Genomic DNA, 15,158 nt, shown 5'->3' with positions numbered 1-15,158 from the left:
GTCATTTCAACGGCTTGAGCCTACTACCTATATCACCTGGGCAGTACACGACCAATCTGAATAATCACTAGTTATATCATAGTTTGAACTTGAATTTTTGAAATGATAATTCCTCATCTATTTTATTTTTCGAAGAGACACCACACACACAAGAAACCGCGGAATCGATCATATCTTCGCATCGCGAGTTGACCTTTAATAAGCAGCAAATCAGACCGGATCAACTAGTACAGTCTGAACAATGCAGAAAGGGAATTGGAGTAAACAGAAAAGAAAATAGTTCATCAACATTCATCGCATACAGTAATACATGACAGTGGGGTTTTATATAAAAATGATTTCATAGGTCAGGCATCGGCCACCTACCACACAATATGCTTTCCATTGATTCCCTCAATACCGGGAATCTGTGCTCGCAGCGCATGACCGTAGTCACCGGCGTTAGGAGTGCGCAGCAAAGTATGAATGTGGAACTTCTTGGGCTCCTCGTTGTTCAAGAACACACCGGAGTGGTGATCGAACTCAACAAGGATAACAGGGCTCTGAATGCGGTAGTAGAAAGGATCCTCATCACCGTATCCACCAATCCAGCAGAAGTAAGTCTCCGCCTCCCAGCGACGAACTTGCTCCAGCTTCAGTGCCCGCGACTTAGCAGGCAGGTAGAGGAGGTACTGCTCCAGAATTCCGTACATGAGCTTCTTCTGCTCCTCGCTAAAGGTCGACGCGAGGATACCCTCGTATGGAACCTCACGGTTATCCCGGTAGGCACCGCAGACGTGGCGCTGGTCATCCTTGTTCCAGCGACCAGGAGGCATGGCGGGATCATTCATAAGCTCGAAGACACGAGCCTTGGACTGCAGTTCCGCAGACAGTGACTGCATAAGCTCCAATCCGAGCTTCTCCTCAACCTGCATAATGCGAGTTCCGGCATAAGGACCCTCATCGATCTCGTTGGGCTCGGCACCGGTGAACCAGGGCGAGGCGATGATCTGGCCCTTGTACAGGAAGACGTTCAGACACAGGTGGTGACCGTAGAAGGACCAACCCCAGGGTCGGGTAGCGGAGGGACGACCGAAGAGGACGAAGTTGTAGGAGAACTCGTTCATCACGCGGGGAGACTTGACCAATTCCCCGAGGAAGTGGTTGATGCGCATGGCTGCGACGGCCTTCTCGTAACCCTCGGGTGAGAGGGTCGCCTTCAGGATGTTCATAACGGCGTCGCGCACATTCTCGGTGACCTCGTCGAGGCGGACACCCTTGTGTGCGAGGAGAAACTCGGGGTTGGACCATGTGCGCCACTGTGGGGAGTCGATGTGATAGCTCACAGCTTCCTTTTGCTTATCGTCTAACAGGCCGAGGAAGGTCTGTGTTGTGTCGACGATCTGTTGGATGGGAACATCTTCATCTTGCAATGTGAAAAGATCGGGTCGGACGTGACCTAAGAGGATTGGTTAGTGAATGTGTTTTCTCTCTTTTTTTTGCAACTCGTTTTCTATTCCACCCCACTTCGGATGATGATGCAATGATTCTTACCATCGGTTGTAACACCCTTGAAGGGCTCATGCAGCAGATCCAGCCAATGCATGTAAAGCGCATGCAACCAAGGAGGCTGCTTGTTTGTCTTAAAGTCATCAGCATACTCGTGCGCGTCCTGCGTGCACATAACCTGGAAGCGCTTGAGGTTCAAGTCTGGCAGGTATTGGCGGTACTCGCCAGTCGGCTTCTCGAGAGCAGCCGAGTTAGAAGCCATTGTGAAGGTGGTATAGATTAAGGGAGGAGAATAGGTAAGGGAAAAAGAGGGGAGGTAGAGAAGAAAGAAATCAATTGAAGAAAAGAGAGAAGGGAGCAGTAACAGTATTATAATAGCTGCACTCGGTCAAACCTCACAAACCCCACAGATTCGGAGTGAGGCGGCATCCCCACGAGAGCGTGGGGAGTGGATGAGATTTTATCCGCCTTTCCCATAGTTAAGAGGTGGCGAGGGGTCCTGTTATAGCCAATCCGAAGCCGCCGGAAACACATTTATGAGGACTTGTAGAGAAGCTGGGAAATATCTTTTGAGGTGGAATTGGTCTGTTTCTAATTGAATCTCTCTTTCGGTTGTAGTAATACATAAGGAAACATAGCGATGATCATGCCATCCGACGGATGAATGGAATTGTGGGCGAAGTGGGATGCTTATTTCCCCGGATATGAGATTCGGATTTGCCTTGGATTTTTGCCTTGACTAATTCAAGTTTATATCCGTTGAATCTGGGCTATATTCAAGATCTAGTCCATTCTATTCAGACTGATCACTAATACATTTGAAGATAGAACTTCAAGTTAAAGGTTAAAGGTTGAAAGTATGTGTGGGGTTTAGTTGATAAGTAGCAGATCGAACCAAACAAGCAAAATACTAGTAGACAACTGTTCAATCTTTGATTACTACGGAGTACATAGAACTGACAGACCCTGCATCGATCAAACTCATAATAATTGAAAATCCGAGTCATTTGAACGTACTAGTATCCATCAAAGTGATAACTTAATGGGATGAAGGTGACTCAACTCCAAAAAATCCAGCTACGGTACTCTGCAAGTGACGCGTACTGACTCTACTGAGTGCCCCGCATTAATACCCCGCTATGTGCTTACATAGGGGATGCTATGATATGCAGGTAAATTAGGTGGACTTGCAAAATTAAATTAATTATATTCTGGGGAAGTCTAGTCACGAGATTAGAAAAATAATACATCTCCATCACCTGACTCTCGGCTTTTCCTACTTTCTTCTTCTCAACTTTTCAAATTCAACAGATTTCGGCGTTTGTAAAAGCGCCAAGCTCCGCTGACTATTGAAATGACTGTCTGGTATTGGTCTTCCAGGGAAATGGCTGAGAGTCGAATCCACCCATGGATAATTTCCTGGGGAAAGGAGCAAATCAGAATCAATCCCCAGATCACGAAACACAGGCAGCAACTCGGATCTTCCGACCATGACTTCTCCGCCTCGGATTGAAGTCCCCCGCATGCCGAAAGCTGGAGAAGGCCGAAAGACTTTAAAACTTGGGAAGAATCCCGTCAATCCCTTCTCGATTCTATAAATTCTCTTCCGAACATCTGAGCTTAGTTCTATTAAAACTCGAACTTTACAAAGCTTATCTTCACAATGTCTCTTCCATTTTCAAACGAGCCCCCGGCCGAGCGTGTGCCATACGCTATTCCCCAATTGGAGGGCGAGCGCATCACTATTCCCGGCAGCAAAGGAGTCTTCCGCATCTTGACTTCCTCAAAACAGACCGATGGCCTTATGGCTGTGTTCACCAGTGGTGCTGTGCTCTCTGATGCCCCTGGTTTCCACTACCACAACGAAGCCCACGATGTCTTTCTGGTGACGAAGGGATTCCTGAAGCTGTACAATGGAGACAAGTGCCGAATCATGGGTCCAGGTGACTTCGCCTATATCCCACCGGTATGTACCTAGGCCATAATTATGTGTATAGCAGATCTAACCATTATCCTCAATAGAAAGTCATTCACATGCCAGACATGATCGGCCCGCACACCGAGCTCCAAGGCCTGATTACACCAGGTGACTGGGTCGATTTCTTCCGCTACGTCTCCGAGCCATACGAAGGTATTCTCGTGCCCGAGGGTGATGACCGAGACATCAAATCCCTATTGATCCCGAAGGTGATGGCCGCGAAGGGCCAGTTCGACGTCGTCTTCCAGCCTCACTACCAGCCACCAGATGTTGGTGAATGGACCAAGGAAGATGAGAAGCTGCCCGAAGGACCCGAAGGATACTTCTTGCGCTCCAATACCGGCCCACGCTGGATGCTTGGAGGTGTTATGTCACGACCATTTGTGACCACAAAGCAGAGCAGTGGTCTCTGTGCGATCTCCAGCATTGAGTCTTCCAAGGAATATGGCGAGACCTTCCTGTCTCAGTACCTCACTTTCTCCAAGGTTGATCACTGTTTCTGTATTATGGAGGGTGCTTTGAAGGTCCGCCTGCAGGGTTCTGGGGAAACCATCTTCCGCGAGGGTGAGACAGTGGTTATCCCTGCTGGACAGGCCTTTGCTTTGGACTTTGTGAGCAAGTATGTTAAGATTCACTCCTTCACTGATGGTGATGGTATTGAGTCTCTCATTCATGAGCTCGGTAGCCCTCTTGAGGCTGTGGTCTTGCCGGAGCAAGCTCCTGAGTGGGATGCTTCGAAATTGCCCTCCGTGGCTGAGAAGTTCAATGTGACTTTGTAAAGTCGTCAGCGTGTCAGAAAGGATTTTTCACGACATCATGATGTTAAGTAAATAGATTGTGAAACTGTATATAGCAGCCTAGCGAGCATTGGAATTTATTTTTTTGGACACTATTTTCTGGGATATTCTTTTTTCCCTTTACAGGACATTAGAGTTAATCTATTTTGGGTTGCGCCACAGGTGTCCTCCGAGTCCGAGTCCTTCCAAAAATCGGTAACCAGAAGAAATCATATTTCAAGTTCAAGCTGTATTCAGTGAATCCGGGGCTGCTTGGACGTACCCACATGCGCTGGCATGGCTGCGACTCTTTGGAGTATTCAATGTCAGCTAAAGAGATTTGATAGATATTGAGTCTGAGCTATTCCTCCTTGAAGTTAAATATCTTGGCGTTGGCGCCGATCAAGCCCATAGATCTAGTGGATCTAAGCCACAAATTTCAATCACAACCAGCTGAATACGGGGCTAGATACTGCATAGCAGTGCATGGTGCATGGACTCGGTTGGGGTCTTCTGGTGCCACGTCAGACTCGAACCTATCTACTACTCCAGATGTCTATTCAAGCCTCTGAGATGCATGACAAATCATGAAATTATGGTACCCGCGTTATGACAAGTTTTCTTTAGTTCCTCGGAGATGCTTTCTTTCATTTTATTTTATTTAAAAAACCGCCTAGGAAGAGACAAATGTTATCATCCACATGCAGGCTGATGCAGCTACTAAGACTTGAGTTGGGAAAAAGCAATCAGTGTTCATTGAGTCCAATAGCACTAGGTTGGCCGACTAGTTTCATCACCCTTTGTCAGTGCATGAAAGTATTTGCGAGCTGTTTCGTTGAATGTGCCGCCCCCAAATACCATCTTCCCAAGGTGATTCATCAACTGGGCTTGCGAAATGATCCCATAGCGAACCACGTCACCCATCATTTTATACGTCCCATGAGGGGAGATACCCCGCTTGATGCGTCCTGTATGCATATGTCGTTAGCCTGGATACGAGTGTGCAGGTGGGGTACAATTCACTTCTGAGAGGCCGATTTTGTGGCTTGGCGATTTCAACTCTGTAAACTTTAACGTCTGACTTGCGATATTTCGTCGACAGATGAATTTCATGCCCAAGTGTTCGAGCAACGTGGGTATGACGATGATCCGGCTTCTTGGGCTCGGGCTCGGGCTTGTCAGAATCAGAGCTGAATTTCGCATTGCTGATCAGTGAATCTGGGATACTTCCCAAGCTGTCCTTGGATGCGTTAGGTGATATCATGGACTCCGATTGGAGGGTTATGATATCTTCGTCAAATTCATCAGCCGAATCATAGATATGCTGGGAACTGTTGTCATTCAAGTTGGCACTTTCTTCAAGTTTTTCCTCTGGTGATTCTCTCGCCAGAAGCTCTGCCAGTGCCTCGGGTGCGTGCTGATTGAATTGCTGCAGGAGACGTCTGTCCTCTGTAAAAATTAGTCAAGCTCCTGGCTAGGTGGTGTTAAGACAGTGACATTGATACTGTAGAGGATTATTCCACGTTCAAACTGAGCGTTTTCTGAGTATACGATCACAAAAAAGCAATCCACAAAACCGATCAGTCGAATTTTGCCTTCCCATCTTTTGCCATTGATTTCGATATCCCATGGATGAATATCTCTATGATTTCTTTAGCTCTCAAATCCTAATGTGATAGGTAGCGTTCCGGAGCCATGATACTGTACACGTACAAGTCACATTCGAGGGTCTTGTCATTTATGGATCGTCCGAAACTCTGGAGAATACGGTGGTAGGAATAAGCTGGCATGATGAGTTCTGGTCAGGAAGATAAATAGTTGTATGATTCCAATATTCGCGGTTGTTCAGCCCAAAAGCTCGAGTCAGGTACTCCGAGTTAGTAGATATTTAATTCAATCACAAAAAATGCCGCAAGGTACCCAATTTCGTAGCCTGATGTGCTTAATGTAAACAAATAGGCTTCAGAAATTATTTCAGTACATTTGTACGGGATAAGTGAGAGCTGAACTGGAACATAGCCACTGGCAAGCGGGGAACTTAAACTTGCAGAGATTGTGCATGTTCATGCATGCTCACCCGTCTCTCTTTCCTATATGGTGCTCTTGCATAGTTCCCACTTCACACCTGGGCAACATCCAGAGTACTGGGATTTGCTGCATGAAGAGAGGACTTCCAGGAAAACATTGAATGCAGCATCCCGCCCTGAGAAGGGAGGTGAGAAAGCGAATCTACAAATATGATGGGAAAGGCCCCCTACGCAGCAACATTCGAACAAATCAACTTCCACTTGAATTACAGTCTTGAAGCCAAATTCTTCGTCTATACCCTCCTTATATCAACTTCAACTTTGGGTCAAACCAGCTACCAGCCCCAAGTCTCAAGATGATGAAAGGACTCTCCCTTGAAAGAACAATGTCTCGTGACTCGATTGAGACGACAAATACAACAGAGGAAAACTTCAAAAAACTATACCGCCTGGCTGACCTGACGATCGATGAGCCAAGTAAAGAAAGAATACGTAATTGGCTTTCAAAACGTCTTCGTATCATCACTCTTCCACAGTTTTGCAATGATGAACTTGAAGATGGGATATCTGACTCGAGCAAATCCCGTCCCAGTAATCCGGCTACAATTCCCATAGAGAATTTGACTTGTCCACTACGTATGTTCGATATCGACACCATGAACATAGTGGAAGTATCACGTCTCGATCCAGATGATCGCTATTGTGTGCTGTCGCACAGCTGGAAAGGTGCTGAGATTGATTATAAATATTTCTGTCGAGCCACAAAACGAGACGATCAGCGCCCGGAGCTCAGACAAAGCGACATAAGTGATGTTGACATGCTTGATGAGCAATGTGGACTTGATCTTGCGTGGGTGGTGACGGAGATGCGACGAACCAGCACACTTCAACTGGATCAGCGATTTCAAGAATATTTGCAGGACAAGAAACTCAGAGAGGATCTGCGATCAGCTGAGCAAACTGAGGCTGAAGCAAAGAAAAATAGAGCCACTGCAGTCGAACAGCAAGAAAATGCGAACAAAATCTTGATGGGTATGAAACATTCTGCCATCGAGGATTGGGTGGCTGTGGCAGAGGAGTACGTTGAAATCGCGACGAATATGCGACAAGTGGTGCAAGGGGAAAGGGCTAGATTTGTACTTGAAAATGGCAGTTCGCGTGGAAATGCCATGGAGAGCCTTCTTAAGTGCCTACAGCGAATAAGATCGCTACGCAAAGTGAAGGAATCGATCTCCAAAGCGCGAAATATCTTTGATACCCGTGAATTCCCCAATTTTTCCAAGCGATACCTTTGGTTGGATACATGTTGCGTTGATAAGAGCGACTCTGGAGAGCTCACAAAGTCACTGGCACTCATGGGAGAGTGGTATGCCAACGCGGACTTTTGCGTTGTTCATTTGGATACAGAAAACGCCGAGGATGACTGGATGGAAGAGTGGAAGATTTACGATATCGATTTTACGACAGAGAATTGGATGGATGACTGGAAGACTCGCATAAATCAAACTCCGGCTTGGACTCATAAAGCCAATGTCTTAGAATTCAATGAGATCAAAGACGCGAATATAAGATGGGCCACTCGTGGTTGGACTTTGCAAGAACTAGTTCTCAGCAAAATGACGTTCTTTTTCAACTCTCAATGGGCTGAACTTAAGAGAACCATTGACCAACTCGGACCCTACTACTATTTGACTCCCTTCTTGGATCATTACTTGAGGCATGCAGACCTTCCATTTGGTAACGCATTGATTGAGCTTCAGCGAATGTGGCAAAGTCTTTTGCCTGAAAAGGAAAATAATGATGAAGTAAGAGGAACTCGAATCCTTCCAATATTCCTTCTAAGCTAACCCTGGAGCCCCGTCTAGGATTTCATGAAAGTGAAGATTGAGAAACTTGTCTTCTTACTTCGAGCTCTTCAATTTTTTGTACCGAGGCATCTTAGTGTTCAAACATCGGAATCTCAAATAGAAAAGGCTATCTGGGCCTCTTCTGTGGACAATCTCCGTGCGCAAATTGGACACACGACTGAGATCCCCCCCGTGCGATGAAAGGGACTTGATCATTTTCATCTTGATGAAGCTTCAAGACATTGCGCAACGACCTATCAGACTCGACCGCCAGGAAATATCTGGATTTAGTAAGATCGCGACACTGAAGAACTGGACCCAAGGCACATCCCCAACTGATAACTCGGCATATAATGTCCTGATCGCGTCTTCTATCCGGAACACAGAAGTCCCGACTGACAAGGCCTATGCCCTGATGGGTATTCTCAATGTCAGGTTCCCCGCCTTTCCAGCTGAAGGATTGCCCAGGGCTCTGAGCCGACTATTCGATGAGAAAATCATTGTTTCCAATGATATATCTATCTTCAATTGGTCTGGCAAGTACTTTGGCAGTGCCATACAGGGTCGCTCGCTGTATCCTTCTTGTATTGAGGCATATCAAAACCATGCGGCGGTTGCGTCACGACCCGGGGATAGAGACATTAACAAGCTGGTGCTTGATATATCTGGGAGTGACCGACCAAAAAAGGAGAGGATTATCAAGTTGATCGTCGGGATACTATTGAATGACATGTTTAAATTGGTCAAGGCGATGGATTACAAAGCTCTTCATGATGGATTTATTGAGGTTTTCGTTCAGCTTATCACATCGATAAGGCTACTGCCACTTGATGAACTTGAAAAAGTGAATGAGGAGCTAGGAGATCTTCAAAGCAAAATCATGGATTTGAGCGAGAGTTATGAGAAGGAGAAACGAAACAAAAAGCAGCATCGACATGATTCAGAGGAGAATATTTCAGGCAGCCCCAATGAGTGTCAGAAAGACGAGGTTCGACCACATGTGGAAGAAGAAGAGTCACAGAGAAATACTCAATGTGAGATTCAGCCTACTGCTGAGAACAATGCTTCATGCAGCCCCAATGAGTATCAGGAAGACAACATCGAGCCACCCCGGGAAGAAGAGGGTTCACAGAAAAAGGGGAGTCGATTGGGGATCAGAAGGAAAGTAGCCAAAATGACCAGCGAACTTTCCGCGCCGATGAACAAATTAGTAAAAAACGAATCGCCTTTATCGCTTCTTGATAAGCTGAAGGCCAAGAAAACACCTGAGACCCCCAAGGAGCCCAGTGAATTCGAGAAGAAAATGTCGGTTTTCAGAAATGAGTTAGAAGAGATTGAAAAACGTCTGAATGGGATGAAAAAAGTGTCACCTGAAGCAGACGAACACAGTATCTCATTCACAGTTACCGACTCCATTCGCAAGCCTCTGGACTTTACTGCGCTTGAATCAAAATGCCACAATCCTATTGTTATCAGCAGCTCCGGGATAAGTGGGACATTTGACATCCAGCGTATTTTTGTGACCATGCTAGATCCAAAACAGCTTCGTGCACAGATCAAGAAATCAGTTAGCGGCCAAACTATTGAGGGTTGGTGCACTGTCAGTACGGGGTTTGCCTACCTTCTTGTCAACTTCAATTGTGAAAAGGATATCCTGGAACAGCAGCTGGACATGAGCGAGGTCATTCAAGAGACTCTTCTGAAGGACCCAAGGACAGAATTAATTCTTGATTATCCACTTGATGAAACATCCAGCATTATAACATCAACTCCCTTGGGCGAAACTATGGAAAAGGTCAAAGAGAAGCAAAAGGAAAAACAGGATGACTCCTCAATCTCTGGAGAGGCAGGAGGAATAAAAAAGGAGCAAAGTGACGCCCAGAGACTTCTCGTAAAGTGCATCGATATGATTCAAGAACCAGACCTTCATGCTGTGGCAGGAGAGTGGGTTCTAGCTCGATTCTCCGATGTCCCAGCAGCAGAATGGTTCTTGGGTCGACTGGAGCTGGGTACAGGCAACAAATTTTACGCCCGACGAATTTCAACCGATGGGTTCACATTTGCAAATGCGATTCCGTCAAAAGGTCTTACAGAGTACTGGGAGCAGGTGATGATGGGAAAGAAGGATATTGCGTGTGATGCTCTGCTATATGCTATGGAATCAAAGCGTATGCGTCACGATGCAGATAATTACGTCAAGGGTAAGGAGCAAAAAGACACTGAAAGCTCAAAAGGGAGTGATTCGCAGGCTCGCACATCTTTGATTCCTACCGTCATTCAAAAATTGGCAAAAGGCGCTGCTCGACTGGGTGCCTGGAGTATTCATCAAATCGCAGACGATATGATAGAAAATGTCGATTCCTACTCGCTGAAGAACGTCCCTTCTCAGCTACACTCTGCTGTTTTAGCTCTGGGCTCGACAGATTTGGAGGGATTGAAGCCGGCTATGTTCCGTTCTGGAATTAACATCCATATGTTCTGATTTCTGGAAATCCACTACATTGAGTATTGTGTAATGGAATTTCTTAATTCTTATTTTCCACCTAGTATGAGAGCTGTAGTCCTTTATAGTTTATCCATATAGTCTTTTGGCTTAGTTAGATTGGTCTTCCTAGAAATATCCATAGATACCTAGTGGATGACTTATAAGATTACCTATTCCTCTAGGTCTCTACTTATCCTTCCTTCCCAGGTACCAGGTGGTAATAGCCTTAAAAATATAAGAGTCAAATCAGAGTCAAATAAGAGCTAAGTAAGAGTTAAATAAGAGTAATCAAAGGTAAGAAAGATACTGCTTATAATAGTCCTGTTATATATTAATAACTATGAAAAGGGCTTTCCAAATAACAATTAATTTAATTAATCAGAAAATCAATTAGGACAAGCTACTAATAGCGCAGGATACAGTATTTGATTTATATATAGATTAATTTAAATATAAATATCTCCTAAGAACCCGGACTGAACTTCTTTTGTAAATAAAAGAATAGGCCTTATCTATAAAAGATAAACCTATCTTCTGGTTAAATAGCCAAGCTGGAACGGGAAAATCAACAATCTCCCGTATAATAGTAAGATACTTCCACAATAGTAACCTCCTTAGAGCGAGTTTTTTTTAAGAGGGGAGAAGGAGATCGAGGAAGCGCCAGGAGATTCTTCCCAACAATCATAAAGCAGCTTATGATTGTGATTCCTTAGCTTGTCTTAGCGATTCAAAAGGTACTAGCTAATGAGCCTGAGATTGTGGACAAATCTCTCCAAGAACAATGTGAAAAATTACTCCTTTAGCTATTACAGAGTTTGAAGGTATTAGATACCGTACCTTGAGTTGTGGTGATAGTGCTTGATATATTAGACAAGGGTAAGCCAGATATAGAGATGTGTTGTCTACTTTAATTATTATAAAGGCTGTGAGATATACAGTCCGTTTCTTACCGAGTCTTTCTGACAAGTAGGCCCGAGTAGCCGATTCTTTAAGAGTTTTCCAAGATCATAAGCCATAAGTATAAAGACCTGATTCTTTATCAAGTATAAGAGTTAATTATACATCATGATATATCGTTATTCTTGAAGTACCGAATTTTAGTAATTCGAGCCGACCGCTCTTTACCTAAGGATTGGCCGGGGAACGTAAACTTTGATACCATTATCAAACTATCCATTCCTCTCTTTATTTTTGCCGCCACTATCTGCCGTATATTTAAGGACTATCGTTTAGACCTGGAAGCTAGCCTAGCTGAGATCCTAGTATATAAGAACGATAGGTCTGAGTTTGATGTAACATATTGTCCTATACTAGACCGATTTCTTTGGGGCCAGAGTAAGAGCAAGAAAAGGCGACTTATTCAGGAGTTTCACGAAATAATTGGTGTGATTGTTATGCTTGAGAATCCTCTCTTAGTTGGCTCTCTATTGAGGCTTCTTGATTTATCTGAGAAGCAAATTAATATTACTTTTGACTTATTCCATTTAGTACTAAATATCCTAATTAATGTAACTTAGCCAGTGCGAATATTCTATCTATCTTTTCGCGATTTTCTTCTCGATCCTGAAACGCGCAAGAAAACCCCTTTAGGGTTGGATGAGAAGGAGATTTATTATCGTTTGACCGAAAAATGTCTGCTTATATGTTAAAACTTACAGAAGAATATATGTGGACTTAAAAGCGATAGAACCTTACACGTAGATATTGATCGCCAGACCATTAATAATTACTTCCCCGCCAAATTATGATACTCCTGTCGATACTGGGTATATTATACTACTTAGTATATGGGGAATAGTGATATTATCCCTTAGGTACTTTTATTCCTTAAGTTATATTTTCTACACTAGGTAGAAGTTATAAGCCTATTAGGTCTAATATCAGAAGTGGTAGGGGCGATTAATCTCCTCCAGTCCGTTCTACAGGTAATCTTTTCTTAAAATCATATCTAAATCACACTAATAGATACAGGGTGATCAGTACTCCATATTATCCTAATTCCTTTCCGATGCGAAGCACTTTGTTCTTAAAAATCATCAGATAACTAATAAGGCGCCTCTTTAGCTTTATTGCGCGGGACTGATTTTTACACCTGAAACAGCAATGATCCGTCGAGAGTTTGAAAAAGAGCTTCCTTATTGGATAAAACATTTACCACAGGTCAGCAAAGGATAGAGTAAGCAGATATAGACGCTCGAGGGCTATATAGATTTAGTTAACACAGTGGCCTTCTTACCTAACGGCCGGCTACTGGCGTCTGGCTCCGGCGATAAGACCGTACGGCTCTGGGACCCGGCCTTGGGTACTCTACAGCAGACGCTCGAGGACTATACCTTTGAAGTTCTAGCAGTGACCTTCTCGCCTAACGGCCGGCTATTGGCGTCTGGCTCTCGCGATGGCACTTTACGGCTCTGGGACCCAGCCTTGGGTACTCTACAGCAGACGCTCGAGGACCCTACGTCTTCAGTTATAGCAGTGGCCTTCTCGCCTAATAGCCAGCTACTAGCTTTTGGCTCTTACGATGACACTGTACAGCTCTGGGACCCAGCCTTGGGTACTCTACAGCAGATGGTCGAGGGCCATATAGATTGGGTTGACACAGTAGTCTTCTCACCTAACGGCCGGCTACTAGCGTTTGGCTCTTCCAATAACACCTTACAGCTCTAGGACCCAGCCTCAGGTACTCTAGAGCAGACGCTCAAGGGCTATATGGCTAGGGTTACCACAGTAGCCTTCTCACCTGACGGCCGGCTACTGGCGTCCGGCTCCGGCGATAAGACCGTACGGCTCTGGGACCCAACCTCGGGTACTCTACAGCAGACGCTCGAGGGCCATACGGGTTCGATTTACACAGTGGCCTTCGCACCTGACGGCCGGCTACTGGCGTCTGGCTCTGAAGATAGCACTATACGGCTCTGGGATCCAGCCTTAGGTACTCTACAGAAGACGCTCGAGGGCCATACAGATTCGGTTTTCTCAATGGCCTTCTCGCCTGACGGCCGGCTATTGTATCTCCGGAGATGCTCTTCCAGATCAAGACGGCACGGCTGCGGTCACAAAAAGACTAGACTTTGGCAGCGAAATTTGAAACTGCGACGTATACCTGGATGAGAGCCGTCTTAACGTGTTGATCGGTATTCGGGTCCTTTTGATATTCGCCCTCTACAAAGCCATATCGGGTGAGGATATCTGTAAGGAATGCGCTTGATTCCAACTAAGCTACTTTCTAACTACGATAGTTTTCCGTCATCTGAACGTAACTGTCAGTTACTTGGCCTTTGATTTTTTAGGGTGGAGATAAACAAGCATACCGTCAACCCCAAAGACACAATTGCCCAGACGCTGGTGATAGTGCCTGAAAGATAGTTTGGCCCTACATATATATATTATAAAGATACGTAGGCAGATTCAACTTGAAGTTCAAGTTAAGGCTAGAGACCATCAGAACCTCCGAAATAAAGATAAAACCACTCGTTCAATGTGGAGTTACAGTGGGAGGAGTCTTGAACTTCAATTTTCCAAGGGTCAAGCTGTACATTCCAAGAACTTGAAGGGGACAGGATAGAATACCAGCATTGATATCAAGTGAAGAAGGTATTGCAAGGGTTTAACTAGAATAGACTGCAAATTGGAGCTATTTTACTTGATTTATCAAGTGAGACGCAAGGTATCCAGGTACAGCTACAAGTTCCCAGGGAAGGAGGAACGAAAAAAGTCAAAATAAGCCATTCAAGAATTTTCTAAAAATCAGAATTGAATTTCCTCCGCCAATCTCCCCGGATAGGATATGGAGTCGTCCTATCTTTCAGCATTCAAAACAACAATCTTAGTGACAACGCAGCCAAGAACATAAATACAGACAAAAAGAAGAAAATAGAGAGGCGCAGATGAGAAAGAAGGGGTGACAGTATACGACGCATCAGTCCCTTTGAGAACTCAGGAAATTATTGAATGATCACTTGCGAGGGGCATCTTCCGGCTTTACGAACCCTTTGCCCGCAAGATAAACACGCCCACAGGCAAGAATAGTGTAGACCCAGTCCCTCTCGTCCACATATTCATATTCTTTGCCCCTCTCAAGATTACTCCTTCCTCCATACCCAGAAAAAAATAAGTCAAGACTCCGAGGAGGCACAGTCATGTACCTGCAGCGGACAGACCAGATCACAGGCCACAAAATCATCGTAGTTTCTTGTCCCTTATGTAATTCGACGGTTGAATCATCAAACGGAGTATTATGGCCATCATGCCCGCCGAACCACCACCTTTTTGTGTCACGTATACCCGCCCTGTTAGGGTATTCCGGTAGTGTGTATGGACCTATCTTATTGATTTTCTCGTCGAAACGGATTACCGATCCATCGCTGACCCACATCTGGACAGCAAAGTCGCAGGCCTGCTCATAGCATCGACGCAGCAGTCCATCACAACAGAAAGGGTGCTCGGTGTCTAGCTCCTTCTTAGGATCATGGTCCAGTAACATAGGCGAAATGAGACTGAATCGATCCAGCATGTTACGAACCAACTAATTTATATACCTCTGCCTAATATTCCAGC

At 45.0% G+C, this 15,158-nt stretch overlaps 6 protein-coding genes across 6 annotated transcripts; 3 read left to right on the top strand and 3 right to left on the bottom strand.

The window, feature by feature from the left end:
• Positions 1–362: 362 nt before the first annotated feature.
• Positions 363–1,750, bottom strand: N7483_000382 (DUF3500 domain-containing protein; the record flags this gene model as incomplete). Its single annotated transcript, XM_057083820.1, has 2 exons — positions 363–1,438; positions 1,534–1,750. 2 exons carry the CDS (start codon positions 1,748–1,750, stop codon positions 363–365), a joined length of 1,293 nt encoding a protein of 430 aa, XP_056949969.1.
• A 1,401-nt stretch (positions 1,751–3,151) lies between these two features.
• On the top strand, positions 3,152–4,245 carry N7483_000381 (cupin domain-containing protein; the record flags this gene model as incomplete). Its single annotated transcript, XM_057083819.1, has 2 exons — positions 3,152–3,454; positions 3,511–4,245. 2 exons carry the CDS (start codon positions 3,152–3,154, stop codon positions 4,243–4,245), a joined length of 1,038 nt encoding a protein of 345 aa, XP_056949968.1.
• A 768-nt stretch (positions 4,246–5,013) lies between these two features.
• Positions 5,014–6,032, bottom strand: N7483_000380 (uncharacterized protein; the record flags this gene model as incomplete). The annotated part of the gene is made up of 3 exons (XM_057083818.1): positions 5,014–5,210; positions 5,266–5,684; positions 5,956–6,032. 3 exons carry the CDS (start codon positions 6,030–6,032, stop codon positions 5,014–5,016), a joined length of 693 nt encoding a protein of 230 aa, XP_056949967.1.
• Positions 6,033–6,655: 623 nt separating this feature from the next.
• N7483_000379 (uncharacterized protein) lies at positions 6,656–8,116 on the top strand (the record flags this gene model as incomplete). The annotated part of the gene is made up of 1 exon (XM_057083817.1): positions 6,656–8,116. The coding sequence occupies one exon, from the start codon at positions 6,656–6,658 to the stop codon at positions 8,114–8,116; it is 1,461 nt and encodes a 486-aa protein (XP_056949966.1).
• Positions 8,117–8,342: 226 nt separating this feature from the next.
• N7483_000378 (uncharacterized protein) lies at positions 8,343–10,598 on the top strand (the record flags this gene model as incomplete). The annotated part of the gene is made up of 1 exon (XM_057083816.1): positions 8,343–10,598. The coding sequence occupies one exon, from the start codon at positions 8,343–8,345 to the stop codon at positions 10,596–10,598; it is 2,256 nt and encodes a 751-aa protein (XP_056949965.1).
• A 3,958-nt stretch (positions 10,599–14,556) lies between these two features.
• Positions 14,557–15,114, bottom strand: N7483_000377 (uncharacterized protein; the record flags this gene model as incomplete). Its single annotated transcript, XM_057083815.1, has 1 exon — positions 14,557–15,114. One exon carries the CDS (start codon positions 15,112–15,114, stop codon positions 14,557–14,559), a length of 558 nt encoding a protein of 185 aa, XP_056949964.1.
• Positions 15,115–15,158: the final 44 nt, after the last annotated feature.

This window comes from Penicillium malachiteum, assembly GCF_028827825.1.
Source record: "Penicillium malachiteum strain IBT 17515 chromosome Unknown utg000001l:1.0-8184562.0:1.0-8186909.0, whole genome shotgun sequence".
In the NCBI taxonomy this organism is placed as follows: Eukaryota; Fungi; Ascomycota; class Eurotiomycetes; order Eurotiales; family Aspergillaceae; genus Penicillium; species Penicillium malachiteum.
This window is presented reverse-complemented; position numbering and strand designations above follow the sequence as displayed.